The following is a 24,143-nucleotide window of genomic DNA, read 5'->3' as shown; positions in this document are numbered from 1 at the left end:
GAGTCTCAAAAGTATGATTTTTTTAGTTAATTTCATAAAATTGTTCATCAGGCCAAATCATTCATGTCACTTGGAGTTCTTTTCAGTTACTTTAGCTGTGCATCTTTGAAGTACAGTTTGACAGTGAAAGTTCAAGTTTGTTAAAATATACTTTTTTCTATTATTCTTTTGAAACTTTAATTTGCCACTTATTTCATCTAAGTTGATGCATGCTTTCAAAAAGGTAAATAGTGTAGATTAAAAAATAGAACTGCACTAGTCAGCCATAAAAAAGAATGCCATTTGCAGCAACATGGATATAACTAAAGATTATCATTCTAAGTGAAGTAAGTCAGAAAGAGGAAGACAGATACCATATGATATCACTTATATGTGGAATCTAAAATATGGGACAAATGAACCTATCTATAAAACAGAAACAGGCTCACAGACATAGAAAACAGACTTCTGGTTGCCAAGGGGAAGGGTGGGAAGGAGAGGGATGGACTGGAAGTGTGGGGTTAGTAGATGCAAACTAGTCAGAATGGGTAAATAAGAAGATTCGACTGTATAGCACAGGGAACTATATGCAATCTCCTGGGGTAAGCCATAGTGGAGAAGAATACAAACAAGAACGTATATGTGTGTATAACTGAGTCACTTAGCCATGCAGCAGAAATTAGCACAACATTGTAAATAAACTATACTTCAAAAAAAGAGAACTGCAGACACACAAAAGTAGAGCTACACAGATAAAGTTATGCAGGCCTGCCAAGATTCAGGGAACAGGAAATCTGTGCATTGATTTATTGAAGAGTGGTTTCCAAGTGGACTGTACGCTGTCATCTAACCCACATTATGCATTATTCTGAACTTGGACTTGCATACAACAGCTGATGAGCAGATGTTTCAAGCTGTCACATGGTGGCTAAGCCTGTTCCCAGCAAGCGGTTCAGTGTTGACTGTGTCACTGTCATTCAGTACAGGAGCACTGTTACAGTTATTTGAACATTTTCGTTTAAAATTAATTGAAAAACGTATTCTGAGATTATAAATCTTAAACTCAGTTTGGACACTTAATACTTTTTAAGATTGGTTAACCTCTTATTCATTCATGAAAGAAATAACAAAGAGCAGGATGAAATACTAGAAGTATAAAATGTAACACTTAGAGAAGTTTATTAAATATTTAACTCTGTAGCAGAGCCATTTTATTATGGGTATCTAGTTCTTTTCCTCGGAGAAGGCAATGGCACCCCACTCCAGTACTCTTGCCTGGAAAATCCCATGGAAGGAAGAGCCTGGTAGGTTGCAGTCCATGGGGTTGCTGAGGGATGGACACAACTGAGCGACTTCACTTTCACTTTTCACTTTTCACTTTCATGCATTGGAGAAGGGAATGGCAACCCACTCCAGTGTTCTTGCCTGGAGAATCCCAGACGCCTCTGGGGTCGCACAGAGTCGGACACGACTGAAGCGACTTAGCAGCAGCAGCAGTAGCGGTTCTTTTCCTGTTCCAAACCCAACTGGAAGTGACCATTCTGTAATGAATTTTTAATCAGCTCTAAAATTACAATACTTACTCTCATCTTATTCCTTTTTGTGTCAACTGCTTTCATCTCCACCTGGGACAGAGGACACATTAATACTGTTAGGAACCTTGACTGCTTTGATGATGATGTCAGTGGTGGTCAAGATACAAGGCATGGCAGGCTTTCTCTGTAGAGGTCCACATAGTAAATATTTTGGCGTTTGTGGGTTCTATGGTCTTTTGTCACTCTGCCATTGTGGTGCAGAAGTAGCTATAGAAGATATATAGACAAATGGTGAGGCTATGTTCTAATAAAAACTTAATTTAAAAAATCAGGCAGTTGCCTACAGGCCATAGTTTGTCAACCCTGATGATAAAATTTAATAATGATAATTAACGCTTAGTAAGTACTTACTATGTTAAGTACTTCAATGTTTCTTTCAATCTTCACAACAGTTCTTAGATACTTTCATTATTACTACCCCATTGATGAAGAAACAGGCTTAGCAGTTAAGTAACTTGCCAAGATGTTTGTGAATGATGGAATGGAAACTTAAACTCTGGGCTGTTTGAGCCCAAATCCTAATCTGTATACCAGGTTAACTTACGTCCCTCATGCATATAGAGTGTTAGGGTTTTAAACACTTAAACATGTAATGTAAGAATTGGTTTTGTTCTTTGTGTTCATGTTTGTAGCTATGGAAGTTTTAAATTATGTGGGGAGAGCTGATGGCAAAAGAGGCTCCTGGAGGACGGGTAAAACCGAAGCCAGGTAAAGCACAATTGAAACTGACACGTTTCACCAGACTTCCCTTTCTCTACTGCGTTTTCATACATACAGTTTCTTTCTCAGGAATGAAGATGAAATGTATAAAATTCTCTTGAATGATTATGAATATCGTCAGAAACAAATCCTAATGGAAAATGCTGAACTTAAGAAGGTTCTTCAGCAAATGAAAAAGGAAATGATTTCTCTTCTTTCTCCCCAAAAGCAGAAACCTAGAGAAAGAGCAGATGATAGTACAGGAACTGTAAGTGGCTCTTTCCTCTCTTAATATAGTCTTCAGATGGCTCATTAGAATAAGTTAAACAGTAAATAGGTCGCTGTTGATATTTTGCTATGTTGATACTGCTGTGCTACACCCAGTCACTCTGACAGCCCCCAAAAATGTCCCTCTAAGTATCCTGACATGTCCTGGGAAATGATGGAAATGATTTTCTGGGGACTCAATCTCTGCCACGCACCCTGAAAAGCACATTGTCTCACTTATGTCTTACAATAATTTGATGGCTTTGGTACTGTAATTGTCCCTGTTTTTGTAGGTGAGGAAATTGAGGCACAAAAGCCAGTTTAATGTCAACATATGATAAAACTAGAATTTGAATCCAAGGCTGTCTCACTCCACAGCCCCTGCTTCTAAGCATTGTGCCAAGTGTCCTTTAAGTAGCTTCAGTTTTCAGTAACTTCAGGCTTTACTTTTCAGAGTGAAACGCTTACTAACTTTGTGAACCAAATGATCACTTAGTCCATGAATTTATTGAATGTCTGTTATGTGTTCTAATCCCTGGAAAGGAAAAGCTTAGAAGATTTTGACTGTTTGCTTTGTCTTGGTGCAGGCTGCTAAAGCAGAGTACCATAGGCTGGTTGGCCTATAAAAAACAAGAAGTTTTCTCACAATTCTGGAGACTGAAATGTAAAATCTGGATGCCAGCAGAGTGGGTGTCCGTGAGGGCCCTTTTCCTGGTTGGATTGCTGACTTTTGTCCTCATCTGGTGGGAAGAGGCGAGAGAACTCAGGGGCCCCATTTATGAAGGCTACACCTTCATGATCTGTTCGCTTACTTAAGATCACCCACCTGTTAATGCTGTGAGGTTAGGATTTCAACATATGAGTTTTGAGAGAACACAAGCATTCAGACCATTGCATCCTGCAAGAAGCTCTTTTTGAGAGAGATAGGTATATAGAGAAGTGATTATTATACACATTAACAGGTACATAGGGTGATACAGTGTATAAAACAAAACAGCTATGGAAGGCATCACAGAAAGTCACATTTGAATTAGCCCTTAGTAGGTATTTTTGAGATAGAAAGCCTAGGGAAATCATTTGATAAGGGTCTAATGTGTAGAGGTCTGAAAAAAACAAGTCATATATTGGTGAAAAGTTTTTTAAACTTAGTTCTTTACATAGACATTTAAATTCAGGCAAGTTCACATTAGTAACTAAAATGTGAAAATGACGATTTTGATGGAAAGTGCTAAAATTACCAGTAAGTCACCAGACTTGTTTTTTTAACATGTGCTGAGCCATGCTAAGTTGCTTCAGTTGTGTCCAACTCTTTGTGATCCCATGGGCTGTAGCCCCCCAGGCTCCTCTGTCCATGGAGTTTTCCAGGCAAGAATACTGGAGTGGGTTGCTATGCTCCTGACCCAGGGATCGAACCCATGTCTCTTACGTTTCCTGCATTGGCAGGCGGGTTCTTACCACTAGCACCACCTGGGAAGCCCCTTTTTAACCTGTATCTGAGGATTATTTTGTAGTATCAAAAATCAGTCTAACTGATAAGCTCATCTTTTACCTTTTTTTTCTTCTTTAAAGAAGAACCTGAATGTTCTTTTAGACTCTCCAATTTGAGATCTGCTTGATGTTGACATCTTATATTCTCTTAATTAACCTTTTCTCTGAAAGGTTTTCCATCACTTTGGGTCAGTTCATAACTCGCTAACACTTTGCCAGGATTGGCATCGTTCCTGTAACTCCTCTAGTTTTTCAGTTTTGGGCCCAGCCTTTCCTCACCTCTCATTACCAACTTTTAGTCAGCAAAAGTAGGTGGTAAGTGAAGGAGGTCTTTCTGAAATGATAGTTGTTGTTATTGTTCAGTCTCTCAGTTGTGTCTGACTCTTTGTGACCCCAGGGACCGCAGCATACAAGGCTTCCCTGTCCTTCACCATCTCTCAGAGCTTGCTCAGACTCAGGTCTATCAAGTCGATGATGCCATCCAACCATCTCTGCCTCTCTCATTCCTGTTTCCTCCCACGTTCAGTCTGTCCCAGCTCAGGGTATTTTCTAATGAGTTAGTTTTTCATATCAAGTGGCCAAAGTATTGGAGCTTCAGTTTTAGCATCAGTTCTTCCAATGAATATTCAGGGTTGATTTTCTTTAGGATTGACTGGTTTGATCTCTTTGTAGTCCAAGGGACTCTCAAGAGTCTTCTTGAACACAGCAGTTCAAAAGCATCAATTCCTTGTCATTCGCCCTCCTTTATGGTCCAACTCTCACATCCATACATGACTACCAGACCATAGCTTTGACTGGACAGACCTTTGTCGGCGAACTAACGTCTCTCTGCTTTTTCATATGCTGTCTAGGTTTGTCATTGCTTTTCTTCCAAAGAGCAAGTGTCTTTTAAACTAAATTTATTTAAAAATTAAATTAAATTTAATACAAATGATAGTATCCTGTATAGTTTTTCATAATTCAAATGCTGAAGTTTGGAGAAACAATAATTTCTTGTATATTTCTTAGTTTTAGAAGATCTTTCTCTAGATCCAATTTCTCCTAAAAGTAATTCAGCTATTCCTTACTTGTAGGGAAAGATTTAGGCTCATTAGTAAAACTTTGGAATGCCTAGTTAGCATCCAAGTTTTCATTTTTTATTTTGCTGACTTAATTGTAGCCAAAATATATACCCAAAATTCAAGTTAAGTGTGATTTTTTTTTTTTGCTCAGTGTTTTTTAATCTTCATTTAATGGTTTTACACTCAATCTGGAAATTATTAATTTTAATAATGAATTTGTAGTGTTCTGGTATTCCTTGAAATGTATAGCAGACATGGTGTAACTCCTTGGGAAAATCATTGTCAGCTAGCTCCAGAATGTTGATTGGAAAGAACCAGAGTCATAGTGAGCCATACCCTGGGCTTTTCCCTCATCTGTGCTCCCTGGGAGATCCTGACCTCTGTCAGTCCATTGCTGACTTCAGATATTGATACAGTTCTTCAGACTCCGTCACTACCTCACTTCTGTCCCTGCTTGTGGGAACAGTCTAATCAGCCCTTCTTTGTTTTTATCTTCTCTTTTTTTTTCTCCAGGAAGATATTTCTTATTCAAATTAGTTAAGTATATGTATCTACTTTCCTGAACGTTAATAACAAATTAGGACCATTTTATGTAGATGCAGGTAGTGTTCTTTCTCCTGCTTTGATTCTATTCGATCATAGTAGTAAAGGTTGCTACATTTTACAGTGATTTAATGTCCTGGTAGAATACAGAGAAAAATATTTCCAATTTCATTTTAGAAAGTATTTGAGAAAAACAGTATTACTAGTTGCTTTTACTTCGGAGATTTTTTCACAGTTTTAGTTGTCTGAACAGCCAAAATTGGAAGCAGGTTGGATTAGAGCTGTGTGACATCGGGATAGTCTACCTCTCTAAGCCTCAGTTTCCTCACATGCTAACATGATTTGAGGACCAGTTGACATGTGAAAGCACCTCACACAGCATGAGACAGGTTGTGAGGCTCTTCCTCACACAGCTCTATGCCTTTGTCACTAACTGTGTTTGGCTTCAAATTCAGGTTTAAAGAGACCTGAATTGGGGAATTTCTATCTCCAGTATTAATTATTTTTTCTTAAGACATTTATGTTAAGAACTAGGTCATTTATGTTGCACATACAACATAGAAATGATTTTGATATGTGTCTCTGACCATCAGTCTGATGATTTTTGTCTGAAGTGTCTCAAATCATTTTTAAGATATTGGTCTTTCCCTCTCATCTCTGGCCACTTGTAGGTTATCTCTGATGTTGAAGAGGATGCTGGGGAGTTGAGTAGAGAGAGTATATGGGACCTTTCCTGTGAGACTGTGAGAGAGCAGCTTACCAACAGCATCAGAAAACAGTGGAGAATTTTGAAAAGTCACGTAGAAAAACTTGATAACCAAGGTAAGTACCGCCTGAATGCAGATAGAGTAAGCTGTGACACTCAGGAAGCCGACTTGGAAAGTCATGTACGGGCTCAGACTAAAGTCCTTAGCTTAGCTTGGCAATTTGAAAAGCAAAATTCTGCCTACTTCCAGATGTGCGGTTTGAGAAAATATGCTTTGCTCTCAGAATCTCTCAAAAAAGGACATCTTATTGTCCATCCATTCCAAGTGCAGAAGACAGTTGAATAAAGTAAACTGGGTCTTCTACTATATCTTGGCAATCAGGAAATATTAATCATAATATAGTATAAATATATACCTTTTTCTTATTATTCATAGATACTTGCATATTCTTAATTTGCAAATAATTCATTTTTAAATTATTTTCAAAATAATAGACATTTGATTCAAAATATCAGGAAGTATATAAGGTATTGGGTTGGCCAAAAACTTCATTCAGGTTTGTCCATAAGATCTTATTGAAGAATCCAAATAAACTTTTTGGCTAACCCAAGAGAACAGTCAGGTCTCTGTTCCCTATGGTGCATACCTTTCTAGACCTTTCTGCATTTGCAAAATACTTATTTTAAATGTCTACAAGCCATAAGTTGAATATTACTTGTTTTTTTCTATACTGTTCTTTTTTCACTCAACAGTGTATTATTTTTAGATAACCAGTTCCTGTCATTATAGATACCTAGTAGATTGATGTTGATGAGTATATCCTTAACATTTTATATTTGTTCAAGCTTGCATGTTTTTAAATCAAGAAAATTAAGACGTCTGTTAAGTAAATGCATTTTACTTAAAGAAAATTTATTCTAAATGGTCAGAAATGACAATCTCAGTGCTAATTGTCTTAAAAAGTGAAGTCAGAACAATTAAAGTATCAAAATTAGTTTACATGAGGTTTTTTTGATTTCATTTATCACTGTCTATTAGTAAATAGCAAGTATTTTTGGACCTGATATTTGTCAGATTTAATAACAGCAAGATTTGTAATCTTGCACTGATCTTTGAGGAAGTGTCAAAAGAGTATAGTTTATGAATGTTAATTTTTCTGGGAACATAGGTTTGCATTTCTAATTAGGACATCATCTTGAATGAATACAAATTACAGGTTAAATGTTGGAAATAGAATTTTGTAAGTAAGGATATCATTTAGTCCAGAAATAGCGTGAATTTTATAGTTACCACGAACTCATTACAGTTGCTTACTTAAAAAAATATTTTAGTGTTAAATAATATACCTTTTATTCTATTTTATTATAGCTAGTGGAGTTTTTAAAGGACAAAAGAAATAACTACCTTTTAGAAAACCGTTGAGATTCCAGAAAGGGAAAACCTTTCTGATTTTTAAATTTATTTCTTGATTTTTAAATATATGTCCCCAAATGCCATAAACTAAAATGGAGACTATAAGGTTTATGTCAAATTATTGGTTTTGTATTAGTTTCAAAGGTACACTTAGAAGGTTTTAATGACGAAGATGTAATCTCACGACAAGACCATGAACAAGAAACTGAAAAACTCGAGTTGGAAATTCAGCAGTGTAAAGAGATGATTAAAACTCAGCAGCAACTTTTACAGGTAAACGCAGGACACCTTTTAAAGCTGTTCTCCCCTGTGAAGGGTCAGGATTTTATTGAATCTTACTAGATTTTTGCTCCTTTATTTCGTAAGATATGTTTTACAGTCTAAGTTCTCTGCTTGCTAGCAGATAGACCACAAAGCATCATTAGTCGATGCTTTGCCTTTTAGAGTAGAAGCATTTGGGAAATGAGGCTTCTCATTTCCATTGACTTTCTGATTCTTCATCATCTCTCTCCTTGCCCTGAAGTTAGGCCTGCTTTTTTTGCTTGCTTTCATTTCAACTTGTTGGAGTGTTGCAGGGACCCTCTGGAACTTACTATGTGTTAAAATTTAATAGCAGCAGCTCGCTACTGCTTGTGATGATGACACCACTTCACTGCTACGAGACTGTTACTTGTTGGAAGAAAAGGAACGCCTCAAAGAAGAGTGGTCCCTTTTTAAAGAGCAGAAAAAGAATTTCGAGAAGGAAAGACGAAGCTTTACAGAAGCAGCTATTCGCCTAGGATTGGAGGTATTTTAAGCAATTGGCCTTCCTTGTAGAATGTTTGAAGGTCCTGGAGAAGCCTCACTAGAATGCATTGAAGTTCTTATTTTTTGTTTTTTTGCTGTACATTTCCTCAAGTATTTTACCAGTGATTTCACAAAATAGCTTGAAACGGAAGCTGTAATAGAGGTGTATCATTTTGCCTTCAGATTTGGGAATTGAAAAAAATTTTATATTGAAAAAACTAGGCCTTTGTCATGCCTTCTGGGTAGCTTTCTGCTTGCTGTTAAGAGTTTTGCTTCACGAAGGAGATTTCTTCTGGGCATCTGTCATCTCTCCGCTGTTAGTAGGTGTAAAGTCAGGAGAGAGTTCAGCCGAGAGAGTGTCTTGGGTTTTTTTTAAGGGAAGGGAGAGTACAGTACCATTGCCTTACCCAGGGATGAACTGTGTGTATGCGCTTCAGCAGCTCGCCTTTTTATTTAGTAGTGTGTTACATGCACTATTTCCCTATCCAAACCTAGAGAAGTAATGTCTGGACATGATTTAAAAAAAGAAACTCATTCCAAAAAGCTACAAGGTGTGAAAGTATCCTTCCTTCTTCTCAGTTTCATTCCTCAGAGGTACCACTATTGAAGGTTTATGATTCTTCTGGGAAAAACTATTTTAGCTTGAATAAAATTCAGCCTTTTTTCTTACAGTCAGCCTATTGACTCCCCACTATGAAACACAAGGAGTTTAGTGCCCTTACCATACCTCCCATCTACACTATTTCTCATATACATATGATTTCTCCATAATATTGTTACTTTTTTAAGCTAATTTTTAAAGAACTGTTTCTCCTGGTTGATTTTTTTACTCGGAGTAAATTTGTTTAATGCTTCCATTCCATGTTTGCTCAGCGTTAGACAGGATGGGTTTATCCCTGAAATGGAAGGTGAGGGCGTCCTTGTAGTTACCCTTGTTGCAGTGCTTTTACCCCTCGACTGCTCAGTTTTTGTCAGTGATGCTATTTTTCACTGTCAAGTGTTACCACATTTATACTCTGATTTTTAATACAAATTCAAGTGTAAGTACTTTGTCCAGGATTGCGATTTAAGAATGGAAACCAGAAAGAACATTGATAACCCTGTGATTATATGAATATTCATTCTATGGCCGAGTAATACGTTTGGACACTTTTATATAGCATTCTTTGTTGTTAAAACTGTCACGCAGAAGAGAATCTGTAGTGAATTCTGTGACTTTTTTGTGGGTGCTTGCTTTATGATTTCTGAATCAGGTTCAGCTTCTATCTCGTATTCTCTTTCTTGGGTTCCTTTTTCAATCTGTTGTATTACCTTCTTGAGTAATTTTTTCACAAGTGTGTGTGAGTGACAAATATTCTGAATTCTGGACTATCCAAAAATATATTCATACTTGATTGGTTTGCCTGGATGTAGAATTGTTTTCCAACTTTTCCTTTCAAAACTGTGAGTTATTCTGATTCTTCCATTGTTTGATTTTGCTCATGAGCAGCCTGGTTATAAAATACCCTGGGTTAATTTTAGACAGCTGTGCTGTTTTTCCCCCTCTGTGGAAGCTTTTGCAATTTTATGTTCTTAAATTAAGAGTTGTGAAATTTTACCAGGGTAGGTCTGGGTAGCTCCTTTTAACCTGAAGATGCTCTATTTCTTCAGTTCAGGGATATTTTCTTCAATTCTGTATTTTTTCCTTCTCTGACTTCTCTTGCATTCTGGAACTTCTGCTAGACAAATATTTGGCCTTCTGACTACATCTATAGATTGACTTTATGTTCCGAATTTGGGAATATTTTCTCTTTTATCTTGTGCAGCACCAACCTGGTATTCAGCAAGGTCAGTTTGATTTTTCACTTCATCCACTGAGTTTTTACTTCACAATTTATCTTTTAAGTTTTATAGTGTATTTTTTGTTTTGTGTCTCATATTATATTTTACAGATGTCTTTAAGTCTGTCTGATAATTTGTGTTATCTTAAAAAAACTTGCCTTGAGCTTTACCCATGGCCAGTTCTCTTTATTTCTCCTGGCATTTTTCTTCTATGCTATTACTTTTCTTCAAATGTCTGGTGATCCATGATTTTGTATTAATGTTTATGAATGAAAGACTGTATGTTATCTTAAGTAGCCGACGCCTTCCTCCTTCATTACGAAATTCTGTGTTATCTATAGCTATTGTCTTCCTCAGGAAACAGACAGTTTGTGCCAGCATTTTCTCCCATCTTACGGGATCACCTCTGTTTCTGAGCTCATATCCCTCACCTCTCTCCGTGCCAGTCCAAGAGATACTCTTGTTACTTTGCATACGAATCTCCCTGAAAGGGAGACCTGAGAGGTGAGGGAGAATTTAGGATCCATCCCCTGCGCCTTCAGAAGGGGGAGGTTTCACATACGCCCTCTTGTGGTCCTAAGTGATGAGGGCTGCTAGGCCCTGGGCCGTGGCTTGAGGAAGAGAGCGGTGCTCAGTGAAGCCTTTTTCTTCCCCAAGTGATTAGTTTACAATGGGGTATTTTTCTGTTGTTTGTAATCTTATAGTTACCATGTTTTGTATGTTCAAAAGTTATGCTGATATTCTGTATGTTTAAAGTTATGCTAATGTGCTTATTTTTCTGTGTTATACTCTTGAATTTATTCAGAATGGATGTGAAAATAGTAGTTGACTTGTTAGGAGAAACAGGTGAATTTTTATTTCTAACAGCTTTCTTAAATGAGGTTTAATTTTGGTTTTCTAGGGTTAATTCCTCTGACTTAATATATAGAGACAGTCAGAGAGCAAGCACAAGTGCCTACAGAAATCGTGCGAATCGGCAACTATGTGAATGCTGGAATACTGATCATTGTTTCTTTGGTTTGCTTGTTACGGCAGAGAAAGGCATTTGAAGAAGAAAGAGCCAGTTGGTTAAAGCAACAGTTTTTAAATATGACTACCTTTGACCACCAGAACTCAGAAAATGTGAAACTTTTCAGTGCCTTCTCAGGAAGTGAGTACTTCGTAAGCTTTTTAATCTGAAAATACATGTAAATAAAGTACTGTAGGTTATTAATATATAACTTTAGCAGTCACCAGTAAGAACTCTCTAATTGGAATAAAAGTCAACTTTGATATTTTAATTTACTGTAACCAAAATAGAAATGACAGGAGGATTTTGCATACCGAAGACAACTTTTGTGAGTGTAATGTCAAGTTTTGAAAATCCACAATCTAGAAATATTTTTTAAACTAGATCCTCCTAAATGTTTGTGGACTGAATGTAGCAAAGTTCACCAGATTAGCTAGACTACACTCATACGTACAGAAGATATTCAGATTGTTCTCACACCTCCCTTAGAGCTGCAAAGGAACCTAGTCTAGGCTCCTAGTTGATTACCTTCAGTGTATTTATTACTAATGCTTCCTCATATGTACTGCCTTTTTTTCTTCCTTCTTTTTCTTCTTTTTTTTAATAGGTTCTGATCGGGACACCCCTACATTACACTCGAGGTCACGGCAAAAGAAGCCTCACGGTGTGCCTAGCGGGTCTCCAGTTTGCACGTCTAAACTGACTAAGTCTCTTCCTGCTTCTCCTTCTACTTCAGACTTTTGCCAGACACGTTCTTGTGCATCTGAACATAGGTACTGGCCTGTAGGTGATCTCCTCACACACTTGTTACAGTGCTAGAGAGGCATTGTGAAGGAAGAGCTGGCCTGTCTAGGATGAGGACTAGTAAAGGCTCTGAAGAGGAACTGAGTAGATTGACTCATTCATTGTACACATATTTATTGGGTACCCATTACATAGAGACGCCTATTAACGTGGGGAATACAGTGGTGAGCAAGGTAGCTCTGGTCGCTGTCTTCTGGGTGCGGAGTCATATACATATGTGATTCTTTTTATTTCACGGGTAAAATACAACTTAAAGTACAGTCTTATCTCAGGAGTTACTTAATATTTTAATTGTATTGAATAGAAGGATATTGCATTGATAGTTTCTGTAGAGTACCTCTTTAAGCATCTCATGTGGTATGCCCATGTTATGGATGTGGAAGGACAAAGACCTGAGAAAAGCTACCTTCCTTTGACTGGTGACGAGGATCTGTGTCCAAGGGTGACAGGACAGGCAGAGTTGCTCCACACCCCCCAGGAAAGCCAGATAACTGCTTTTAACTGCTGCATTTCAGTATTTTCCTTGGTCTTAAGTTGTTAAATCATTTTCTAAGGTATAATGTCAGCACTACCTTAGAGCCTATTTCAAGATTAATTTTGAACTAAGCAGATGGAACATTCCTAGGGAGGTAGAGAAGAACAGAAAAGAGCAAAGGGCTGTGTCGCAACGTGTGGCATGATCTCGTTCCTCGCCGTTAAAGTAGGAGATAGTGGCTCTTGGCCCTGGCCAGGCATCTCAGAACCGCAGGAGCTGGGGCTGGCGTACACTTGGCCTGTCCAGTGACAGACTGGCATGGAGCCCAGTGCTGAAGAGGCCAAATAGCCCTTGAACCAATAATTGTCCATTTTTGAAACAAAATTTAAGAATTTTTAAACAAAAATGTGAAGTTTTAGAAAAGGACAAGGCGTTCTATTTTATAGTTGACTTTTAAAAGGATTCGGGCTCTAAATATTAAATATGGAGGGGCAAAAAAAGACTGGGGGATGAGCCCTCCAGGCAAGTGTAGGGACCCTGAAGTAGGACACAGGTGTGTTTGTGCGAGTAAAACCAAGTGGTGTGAAGGTGAGAGGTAATATTTTATGTAACAGTTCAAATATATACAGATACAAAGAGAATACGGTCAGGGTCCCTGTGTACCCATCACCCAGGTTCGTTAGTTGTCAACTCATGACTAATATGTTTGTATACAACCCTGCTGTGCTTGACACCTCCCCCCCATGATGCACTTAAGATTTCATTTGTAAACTATGTTAGTCTGTACTTGTAAGTAGGATTGTTCTAAGGCATTGGAAGACAATTGGAGACCTTATAAGTGAGAGAATGATTTTTTAAAAACCTAAGTTCTAAAAAGATGACTTCATTTTATTATGTGATAAACAGATTGTAGAAGCCAGTAATATAAGCCAGGAGACCCAGTTAGAAGACGTCAGTGGAGTGGACATGAGAGACGTAGTCATCTGGACTCTGGGGTCATAACCTGAAGATAGGGCTATGCTTAGATTTAGGCTGTATTCTGCAGTTAGAGCCAGTGGGTTGACTGATGGGTTAAATGTGGGAAGGTAAAGTTTGTTTAATTTACAATCAAAAGATAATGTAAGCTCAGAGTATATGTGTAGAATGTTATTGAAACCCCCAAATTGACCAATCAAAACTCTGCGTATAGATTTAGATACACATTCTAGTCGCAATTCACAAATGCAGGCAGCCCTCAGAGACGTTGCAGACTCAGCTCCAGACCACTGAGACAAAAGGGAATATCACAACAAAGCGTGCTACTTGAACTTGCCGGCTTCCCAGTGCATGTAAAAGTTGTGTTTGCACTGTATTGTTATCGATTGAGTGTGCAGTAGCAGTGTATTTAGAGAACAGTGTGCCTACCATAATTAAAAAATACTTCATCACTAGGAAACAACCCAAGATTGCCATAAACCCTCAGTTTGTAAAAAATACAATATCTGCAAAGTGTACAGTAAGTTGAAATGCAATAAAATGAAGTATGCTTATAATGCATTCTGTACCTAAAGGAGAATGTAGCCTAGTTGCCTCAATTATATTTATATATTTAGAATTTTTACTTTTTTACATAATTATTTTTAGTTATAACTCCTTGAAGACTGTGTTTAATGAAAAGGCCAACATTTAGTACCTACATTAAGGGTACTGTGTGAGATGCAGTGCCAGTATATGTAAAGCACTTAAAACAGTACTTGGCCCTTTGTAAACCTTCAGTAGCAGCATATAAAAATATATGTAAGCATAAATGGATTATAAAAATGCTTTTCTGTTTCTTGTATCCCAAGAGCTACACTGAACAGTATCAGTGGCATAGAAACAGAATTTTGGAGCTTAAGAAAATTTCGTTAAGCTATTCCCAGTTGCTGGCCTCTGAGGATAAAATAAGAGTCACGTGACTAGTTATCAAGCAAGAAGCTGTGCAGCTTGACATCGGCCTTGAAATTTTTAATTATTTGGTGTATTTGAATTCCTGATCTTCAAGCACTTTGGATCTGGGTTTGTAATAAGATTATGGCAAAATAATTAGGAGTATTTATGCCTAATTTCTATAGCACATCCTCATTCCTCCTTCACTGTAGAGTGGAATGTTACATATCAGCTGTAACTCACGTTACAGCAACGTAACGGCAAAGTAACTCACGTACTAAGTTATGTAGGAAACTTAGTTCACCATTGATCTAATCTCATCTGAGATGGCAGGGATTCTGAATCTGATTTATAAGCAAGTGCCTTTTTTTTTTTTTAAAGCAAATAAGTATAAAATTGTCAGTGTTTTTGGTTTAGAGTTTTAGAATTGGAGCACCTTAATTTTTTTAAGGATTGCCACATTATAAGGTTGAGTTATTAACCAAAGTCACATCAAAAAATGAATATTTAGGGAAAATAAGTTTTATGGAAAAAATTAAGCTATTTAGTTGATAAAAATGTATTGTTCATTGGCTCAGCCCATGATTTGCGAGTAGTCATTTAACTAAATTTCCTTGCTTTGAGGCTGGTTGCAGAGCATACCTCAGACAGTATCTCTGAAGTTAGGGGTCTGTATCAGTGTTCAGACACTTAAATTGTTGTTGTCTGACACTTAAAGTTAATTGAGCATCATCACACGTGCTTAGTGTGTGTTAACTCATTTAGTTTCCACCTCAAGCCTATGAGTTATGGGTTCTAATATTATTTCCACTTTACAGCTGAGGAAGCTGAAGAACAGCAGGGCTTAACTTGCCAGAAATGATGCACTAAGTGTCCAGCTGGGATGTGAACCTAAACCATCTGTTCGGGCCTAGACTCTTCACTACTTTGTAGGCCCTCATTAAATATCTGCATGGCTGAATGGATGGAGGATGCAAGCGTGCATGAACAAATCAATGAGTGAAGAAAGAAAGCATAAAAAGACTAGGACATTGTGGTATGGGAGACATTAGCTTTCAAAATTCACATGTTATCTGTCTGCCTTAGGCTCTGGTTGGGTAGCATCCTTCAGAGTAGACTGAACAGATAAATAAATAGATGGATAGATCAAAGTGATAAATTAGACTAGACCATGTTAAAGCACTTGTATGTTCTTGACCAGTGTGTCCTCAAAATTTTTGTTTAGCATGGGGCAAGGGAGAAATCAGATTTTAGACATTCAGGCATATCTAAGGTATGAAGGGAGGAGATAATAATTAAGATCTGCCTTTCTTTCCCCAGCAGTTCAATCAATGTACTGAATATCACCCCTGAAGAAACTAAGCCAAATCAGGTTGGAAGAGAATGTACAAATCAGAAGTGGAGCATGTCGTCAAGGCCTGGGTCACAGGAAGGTTGCTATAGTGGATGCTCCTTGGCCTACACAAATTCTCATGTAGAGAAGGATGACTTACCTTAGATATATGAACAGGGAGTTTTTTTTTTCATTAACATGGTCATCAGATTTCACATCTGAGTTGAAACAGGGCATGTTATAAAGTCAGTGATCTCTTAATAATTTAAGGTGGTCTGTGTTGTTTGTTTGGACTTCCCTGTTCCTCCCCAAAGAGCTAAAATGTTAAATCTATTTAAAAGGATATAAAAACTTTGGATATGTATTTTTAGTAACAGAAGCATCTGGTTCTGTGAATAAAGGAATGTATACATGTTTGGATGAAAACAAAGCACTAGAATGAGTTTCCTATTATAGATCTTAAAAATAGCACTTTTAGGAAACTGATTATTGTAAATGTTTAATTTTGTCTCATACATAGTTGGCATTGGAAGTTTAGCCTTTCCTTGAATGTATACTGTAGATTTTTAACAAAGCAAGTTCTATATTTATTATGTTTAATGTGATTTGAAATTCCCTCTTTCATATGTTTTAAATAAAGTGAAGTTTATGTATGTTTTGTACATAGATATACATGATTATGTTAAGAGGCTTTAAGATTTAAAGATTTTACACATCCATAATTATAGTATTTCATGCCGGTAAATTTTTATTAGTGATATTCTGTTACAGATGTATGAAAGCCATTGCAGCATTATGTTTAAGAAGTTTTTGAACCCATCTGAGCAATAAATACTCAAAAGCTATTCCATGAAGCCAAGTTCTTTAGATAATTAATATTACTAACATTCCATTTTTGAGATTTCTATAGCATTGGATTTTTTTAATATGAAGGATATTACAATTTTCAAAGGACTGTTGATTTTAGGGTAATAGAGGTAAGATGATTAGAGTACCTTTGGATAAAACAATTTAAGAGTATTGGCTTAGGATACTTCGATGTTAGAAGATACTGATATTTAAGATGTTTGGATGGTGATATTTTCTTTACCAGATGGGTACCCATACTGTAACGCCTGTACCAGCAAAGGCTTTGTATAGTTGCCAATAATTATTTAATAATTTTTCAATGAGATATTTAGTAATAAGGGAATCTGACAACATAAATTATCAGACTTTATAGTCCAGATACTATGATACTCTGGACAGACTTGTTTTATTTTCTGGACTAATTGCATGTTTCTTCATGGTTGTTGTTGTTGTTATTATTTATAGTAAGAATAATGTAAGTGTGGGCCCAAGCCCTTTCCAGGGTTTTCATCAGAAAGCTTTAAGTACCTAACCCTTATTTATCTCTGCATGTAGAAACCTACACATACCCAGTCCTTGCTGCAGGTATTGTAGTTGAGGCCCATCTGCCTTCCCATTTTCTAGTAGTTTTAACCATTTATATTCACTCACCTGGTTGCGGCTGTCCCATTGAAATTTGTCGTGTTAAATAGTACTTTTGTCACCCACTCACTGTATAGAAAACTTTTTCAGGGCTAATAGCATATCATTGAGTATCTTATAAGACATTAGTGAAAGTACTGCAGTTACAGTCTCAAAAAGCTGGCTCTTGAGTAAAAGCAAATTAGTCACTCACTACATTCAGCTTGGTGCATGCCCTTTCTTTACCATTTAAAATAGTAGAAATTATGCAGAATTTCAGAAATAGTACCATATTCCAAAGGAAGAAACAGCTGGTGGTATAATTCTTTGGCTACTTGCAAAGAGTCGGACGTGACTGAGCGACTGAACTGAACTGAGCAATAATGATATCAAAGAAAAGCAAATTTTCTAAATAGTGATATATTTGTCAAGAATTGGGTGTTTTTTTCAGGGGTTTCCATGATATACTTGGCTAGAAACTTGCTCTAGTTTTTAAATTAGATCTTATTTTAGGGAATGTTGCATTTCATAGTGATGAATTTCTACAAAGCAGCATGTTTTTTCTTTCCATTTTGGAGTTGGTTGAATTCTCTTATTGAAAAGCAAAATTCCCTTGAGACTTACTTTGAAATCTCAGGTGTGAAAGAAAGAAAATGAAAGCCAGGGTCATCATACTTTTGAAAAAAGTGTGCATAGATCTGCCAGAAGTCATGTGTTTTACTTAACAGTGTAAGTTACGTTTCAGCTCCAACAATGGTTCCTAGTTTCGCAAAGCTTCCCAAAATGTTAAAAAGGTTTCCATGCTGGATAACTCCTGACTCCACATATAAAACTCCTACTAGAGTTTGTTTCCCTTCCTTCTGTAGGTATTTGCTGTGTTCTAGTAGTTGAGCCATGTGGCAGTCTTACATTTAGCTATGATGGTGCATGAGAGCACCATGTTCACTTTTGCTTGGAAGCCCTCCTGACCATCTTAAATGTCTTCTTGTTTCAGTTCAGTTCAGTTCAGTCGCTCAGTCGTGTCCGACTCTTTGCGACGCCGTGAATTGCAGCATGCCAGGCCTCCCTGTCTATCACCAACTCCTGGAGTTCACTCAAACTCATGTCCATTGAGTTGGTGATGCCATCCAGCCATCTCATCCTCTGTCGTCCCCATTTCCTCTTGCCCCCAAGTCCCTTCCAGCATCAGAGTCTTTTCCAATGAGTCAACTTTTCGCATGAGGTGGCCAAAGTACTAGAGTTTCAGCTTTAGCATCATTCCTTCCAAGGAATACCCAGGGCTGATCTCCTTTAGAATGGACTGGTTGGATCTCCTTGCAGTCCAAGGGACTTTCAAGAGTCTTCTCCAACACCACAGTTCAAAAGCATCAATTCTTCAGCGCTCAGCTCTCTTCCCAGTCCAACTCTCACATCCATTCATGACCACTGGAAAAACCATAGCCTTGACTAGACGGACCTTAGTTGGCAAAGTAATGTCTCTGCTTTTCAATATGCTATCTAGGTTGGTCATAACTTTTCTTCCAAGGAGTAAGCATCTTTTAATTTCATGGCTGCAGTCAGCATCTGCAGTGATTTTGGAGCCCCCCCAAAAATAAAGTCTGACATTGTTTCCCCATCTATTTCCCATGAAGTGATGGGACCAGATGCCATGATCTTCGTTTTCTGAATGTTGAGCATTAAGCCAACATTTTCACTCTCCTCTTTCACTTTCATCAAGAGGCTTTTTAGTTCCTCTTTACTTTCTGCCATAAGGGTGGTATCATCTGCATATCTGAGGTTATTGATATTTCTCCCGGCAATCTTCTTGTTTATCAGGATGCAAATCTGAAATATTTTGTGCCTTATTTGTTTTTGCCTGACATGCCCATTTTGAATTTTTGAAGCATAAAAGTGGCAAAGGAAATAGAGAAAAATTTTATTTCCTACTCTTAAATTTTTATATCTTCAGGATATGATGAGAAACTTAATAGAAGAATAATCCTACCAGAAAATTAAGATAAAAATTAAACATAATAAATAGGTATTTTCTTATAGAAGCAATGCATCAAGTGTTTAGATTCATAGACCAGTCCACAGCAAATTGTTTCCTTCATAGTATAATTAAAATACTATTGTTACTTAAAAGTTCCATTTTTCCTACCTTTGCTGACCAGGCTTGTTCTTAGGCTTGTGATGTAACAGGTTTTCTGGGAAAACATATTTCACGGTGCATGGTGAGAAGGAAAGCACCCTAGAATCCAGTCTTGACTCACCCTAATGGAGCATTTGAAAACACCTGGGATGCAGGGAGAGGTTTTGCAGACTGTGAGCTAGCGAGCCCCTGTGTGATTCGCTGTTCTAAAAGTCTTGAATGCCTTGTTGCCTGATGTAAATCATGTTCTTATTTCTAGATTGTATTTAAAATATACGTGTGAGTCATGGGAGTGTACTAAATATATTTTTTCCCTATGTTTATCCTTAATTTTAAAAAATCTTTTCATAAGCAAATAAAGTACCTGCTGTGTCAGGCCTTATTAATACCTTCTAGTCAGTCACTAGGGAGAGAAAGACAACTAATGCTTTCTGCCACTGAGAATCTCTGGGTTGAGTGAAAGACCAGCTATAAAAACCTAAATTGTAAACGATGGGAAATGCTTTTCAGATGTTCAGTCTGGTGATAACCGTGGACTGATTGTTCTATTCCAGGACTGTATATCCATCTCATAACAATGCTGTGGCAAGCTTCTAGTTAGAGTCTTTGCGTTATTTCCTATGGGAAGAACTATGTAACTAATATATTATTTTGTTTTTGTTGGGTGTTGGGTTTTGTTTTCTACAATCAAAATACCTGCAAAGCAGCATTAAGAATTACTGCCCACAAGAACATGTATTATTATCTAATAGAGAAAGAATTTGCAAAGATTTGGGCCATGTAGATAAGGATAATGAGGTAGATTATCTCGGTCATTTCTCTAAATAGGATGCATTTTTTTCAGGTTGGTTGTAGATTAAAGTGAAATGGAACTAATTAAATTATTTGATTTATATAAAAATATTTCACTTGAGTGTTTTGGTTTTTTTTTTAACATTTATAAATACCTCATTTCAGAGGTCTCAGAAAGTACTGTAATGCCAGTAATATATAAAGATCCTGGTAGAGATCCTTCCATACTCATATTTTACATCCAGAAATACTTGTACCTTGTAAGATGCTTAATGCATAGTGAGCATGGGATATTTGTTAATGAAAGGTGTGAAATACTAATGAACCTAGTATTTATACTTGTATAATGAAACACATTGCTTCATTGGCATGAATGGACTAAATTTCCGGTCAGAATCCTGAAACTTCTTTCTCAATAGTGATAGGCACCTTTTTGGGTTGATTTCCAACCTGATGTAGTTTGATTCCTCACACAGGGCATTGGAATAGAGTAAGCCATTCTACAGTGAAAAATACCAAACTGGTGTGGCTGTGCACAAAGACTGAATTCTTGCTTGTGAAATGACCAGTGCGGCCGGGCAGTCAGCCTCCTTCATGCCATCTGGCTCATATGGCCCACAGTGTTGTCACATCTGGGAAAAAGCAGACCGGTTGGTGATGTTGGCTGTTAAGAACCAGATCTGAAAGAGACATGCTTTCTACACATTACTTCATCCAGAACCTAGGCCTACAGCCCCAGCCTAACAACAAACCAGACTGGAGGACACAGGAAATGTAGCTATTTGGTGAGCACTGAGAGCTTACTTGGCTGCGTAATACGTTTGGTGAGTTAACTTATTTAAAAAATAAGCAGCCAGGGACTTACTTCCCTGGTGGTTCCGTGGTGAAGAATCTGCCTGCCAATGCAGCAGACATGCTGGAGGGTTTGATCCCTCATCCAGGAAGGTCTCACACGCCATGGGGGAACTAAGCCCGTGCATCACAACTATGGAGCCTGTGCTGTAGTGTCAAGAAACTGCAACTACTGAGGCCATGTGCCTTAGAGGCCATGCTCCACAACAAGAAGCCACGACGAACAGAAGCCCACACACCGCAGCTAGAAGGTAGCCCCTGCCCTCTACAACTAGAGAAAAGCCTGCTCAGCAACCAAGACCCCGCACGTAAATTATTTTTTTTAAAATCGGCAAAACACACTTCTCTGTGCACAGCATTTATTGCTGATTAATTATTAAAGATTCAAATAGCCTTAATTTATGGAAGGGATATATTTTAAGTCTCTAACCTTTCCATAATATGAAGTTTTTAAAAGTTTAAATGGTAGTTTTACACATTTACTAAAACATAGTGTACATAACATGTATTTTATGTTGATTCAACAACGCTGTGAAAAAGAATATTAACCTATTTTTATTTTTTTAATTTTTATTAAAAATTTTGTTGAGGTATAGTTGATGGACAATATTATGTGTTTCAGGTATATAACTTATTGGTTCACAATTTTCAAAGGTTATGCTTCACTTAGAGTTACAATAAAATATTGGCTAACTACACTTCAAGAAAATTAGAGACACCAAGGGAATATTTCATGCAAAGATGGGCTTGATAAAGGACATAAATGGTATGGACCTAACAGAAGCAGAAGATACTAAGAAGAGGTGGCAAGAATACACAGAAGAACTGTAAAAAAGCGATCTTCACAACCAAGATAATCACGATGGTGTGATCACTCACCTAGAGCCAGACATCCAGGAATGTGAAGTCAAGTGGGCCTTAGAAAGCATCACTAAAAGCTAGTGGAGGTGATGGAATTCCAGTTAAGCTATTTCAAATCCTGAAGGATGGTGCTGTGAAAGTGCTGCACTCAATATGCTAGCAAATGTGGAAAACTCAGCAGTGGCCACAGGACTGGAAGAGGTCAGTTTTCATTCCAATCCCAAAGAAAGGCAATGCCAAAGAATGCTCAGACTACCACACAATTGCACTCATCTCACACGCTAGCAAAGTAATGCTCAAAATTCTCCAAGCCAGGCTTCAACAGTATGTGAACTGTGAACTTCCAGATGTTCAAGCTGGATTTAGAGAAGGCAGAGGAACCAGAGATCCAAATTGCCAACATCCGCTGGATCATTGAAAAAGCAAGAGAGTTCCAGAAAAACATCTATTTCTGCTTTATTGACTATGGCAAAGCCTTTGACTGTGTGGATCACAATAAACTGTGGAAAATTCTGAAAGAGATGGGAATATCAGACCACCTGACCTGCCTCTTGAGAAATCTGTATGCAGGTCAGGAAGCAACAGTTAGAACTGGCCATGGAACAACAGACTGGTTCCAAATAGGAAAAGGAGTGCATCAAGGCTGTATATTGTCACCCTGCTTATTTAACTTCTATGCAGAGTACATCATGAGAAACGCTGGGCTGGAAGAAGCACAAGCTGGAATCAAGATTGCTGGGAGAAATATTGATCACCTCAGATAAGCAGATGACACCACCATTATGGCAGAAAGTGAAGAGGAACTAAAAAGCCTCTTGATGAAAGTGAAAATGGAGAGTGAAAAAGTTGGCTTAAAGCTCAACATTCAGAAAACGAAGATCATGGCATCCGGTCCCATCACTTCATGGGAAATAGATGGGGAAACAGTGGAAACAGTGTCAGACTTTATTTTGGGGGGCTCCAAAATCACTGCAGATGGTGACTGCAGCCATGAAATAAAAAGACACTTACTCCTTGGAAGAAAAGTTATGACCAACCTAGATAGTATATTCAAAAGCAGAGACATTACTTTGCAAACAAAGGTCCATCTAGTCAAGGCTATGTTTTTTCCAGTGGTCATGAATGATGTGAGAGTTGGACCGTGAAGAAAGCTGAGAATTGATGCTTTTGAACTGTGGTGTTGGAGAAGACTGTTGAGAGTCCCTTGGACTCCAAGGAGATCAGCCCTGGGATTTCTTTGGAGGGAATGACGCTGAAGCTGAAACTCCAGTACTTTGGCCACCTCATGTGAAGAGTTGACTCATTGGAAAAGACTCATGCTGGGAGGGATTGGGGGCAGGAGGAGAAGATATCGACAGAGGATGAGATGGCTGGATGGCATCACTGACTCGATGGACATGAGTCTGAGTGAACTCCAGGAGTTGGTGATGGACAGGGAGGCCTGGCGTTCTGCGATTCATGGGGTCGCAGAGTCGGACACGACTGAGCAACTGAACTGAACTGACCCTGTGCTGTACAATATATCTGTGTACTATGTACTTTTTTAAAATTTGAATTTATTTAATTGGAGGCTAATTACTTTACAATATTGTATTGGTTTGCCATACATCAACATGAATCCGCCATGGGTGTACATGTGTTCCCCATCCTGAACCCCCCTCCCACCTCTCTACCCATTTCATCCCTCCAGGTCTTCCCAGTGCACCAGCCCCAAGCATCCTGTATCCTGCATTGAACCTGGACTGGCAATTCATTTCTTATATGACATTATACATGTTTCAATGCCATTCTCCCAAATCATCCCACTCTCTCCCTCTCCCACAGAGTCTGAAAGACTGTTCTATACCTCTGTGTCTCTTTTGCTGTCTCGCATACAGGGTTATTGTTACCATCTTTCTAAATTCCATATATATGCGTTAGTATACTGTATTGGTGTTTTTCTTTCTGGCTTACTTCACTCTGTATAATAGGCTCCAGTTTCATCCACCTCATTAGAACTGATCCAAATGTACTCTTTTTAATGGCTAATACTCCATTGTGTATATGTACCACAGCTTTCTTATCCATTCATCTGCTGATAGACATCTAGGTTGCTTCCATGTCCTGGCTATTATAAACAGTGCTGCAATGAACATTGGGGTACATGTGT

The 24,143-nt window shown here is 37.9% G+C and overlaps 1 protein-coding gene across 14 annotated transcripts in view; it reads left to right on the top strand.

Moving 5' to 3' along the window:
• The window catches only part of SSX2IP (SSX family member 2 interacting protein), a 58,292-nt gene extending 41,559 nt beyond the window's left edge, over positions 1-16,733 (top strand). For 5 of the 14 annotated variants that reach the window (XM_015092074.4, XM_015092071.4, XM_060400554.1 and 2 more), the window contains 8 exons: positions 2,207-2,282; positions 2,364-2,541; positions 6,304-6,454; positions 7,889-8,025; positions 8,366-8,539; positions 11,395-11,509; positions 11,976-12,141; positions 15,876-16,733. In XM_015092074.4, coding sequence (XP_014947560.1) covers positions 2,207-2,282; positions 2,364-2,541; positions 6,304-6,454; positions 7,889-8,025; positions 8,366-8,539; positions 11,395-11,509; positions 11,976-12,141; positions 15,876-16,053 — 1,175 coding nt within the window. In that variant the 3' untranslated portion in view covers positions 16,054-16,733. Of the gene's footprint in view, positions 1-2,206; positions 2,283-2,363; positions 2,542-6,303; positions 6,455-7,888; positions 8,026-8,365; positions 8,540-11,394; positions 11,510-11,975; positions 12,142-15,373 lie in introns of all 14 variants that reach the window. The other 9 variants (XM_042250427.2, XM_027971528.3, XM_060400563.1 and 6 more) reach the window with 4 other exon arrangements.
• Positions 16,734-24,143: the final 7,410 nt, after the last annotated feature.

This window comes from Ovis aries, chromosome 1 (genome assembly GCF_016772045.2).
Source record: "Ovis aries strain OAR_USU_Benz2616 breed Rambouillet chromosome 1, ARS-UI_Ramb_v3.0, whole genome shotgun sequence".
Classification (NCBI taxonomy): Eukaryota; Metazoa; Chordata; class Mammalia; order Artiodactyla; family Bovidae; genus Ovis; species Ovis aries.
Note: the sequence above shows the minus strand (reverse complement) of the source record. Positions and strands in the feature narration are given on the sequence as shown.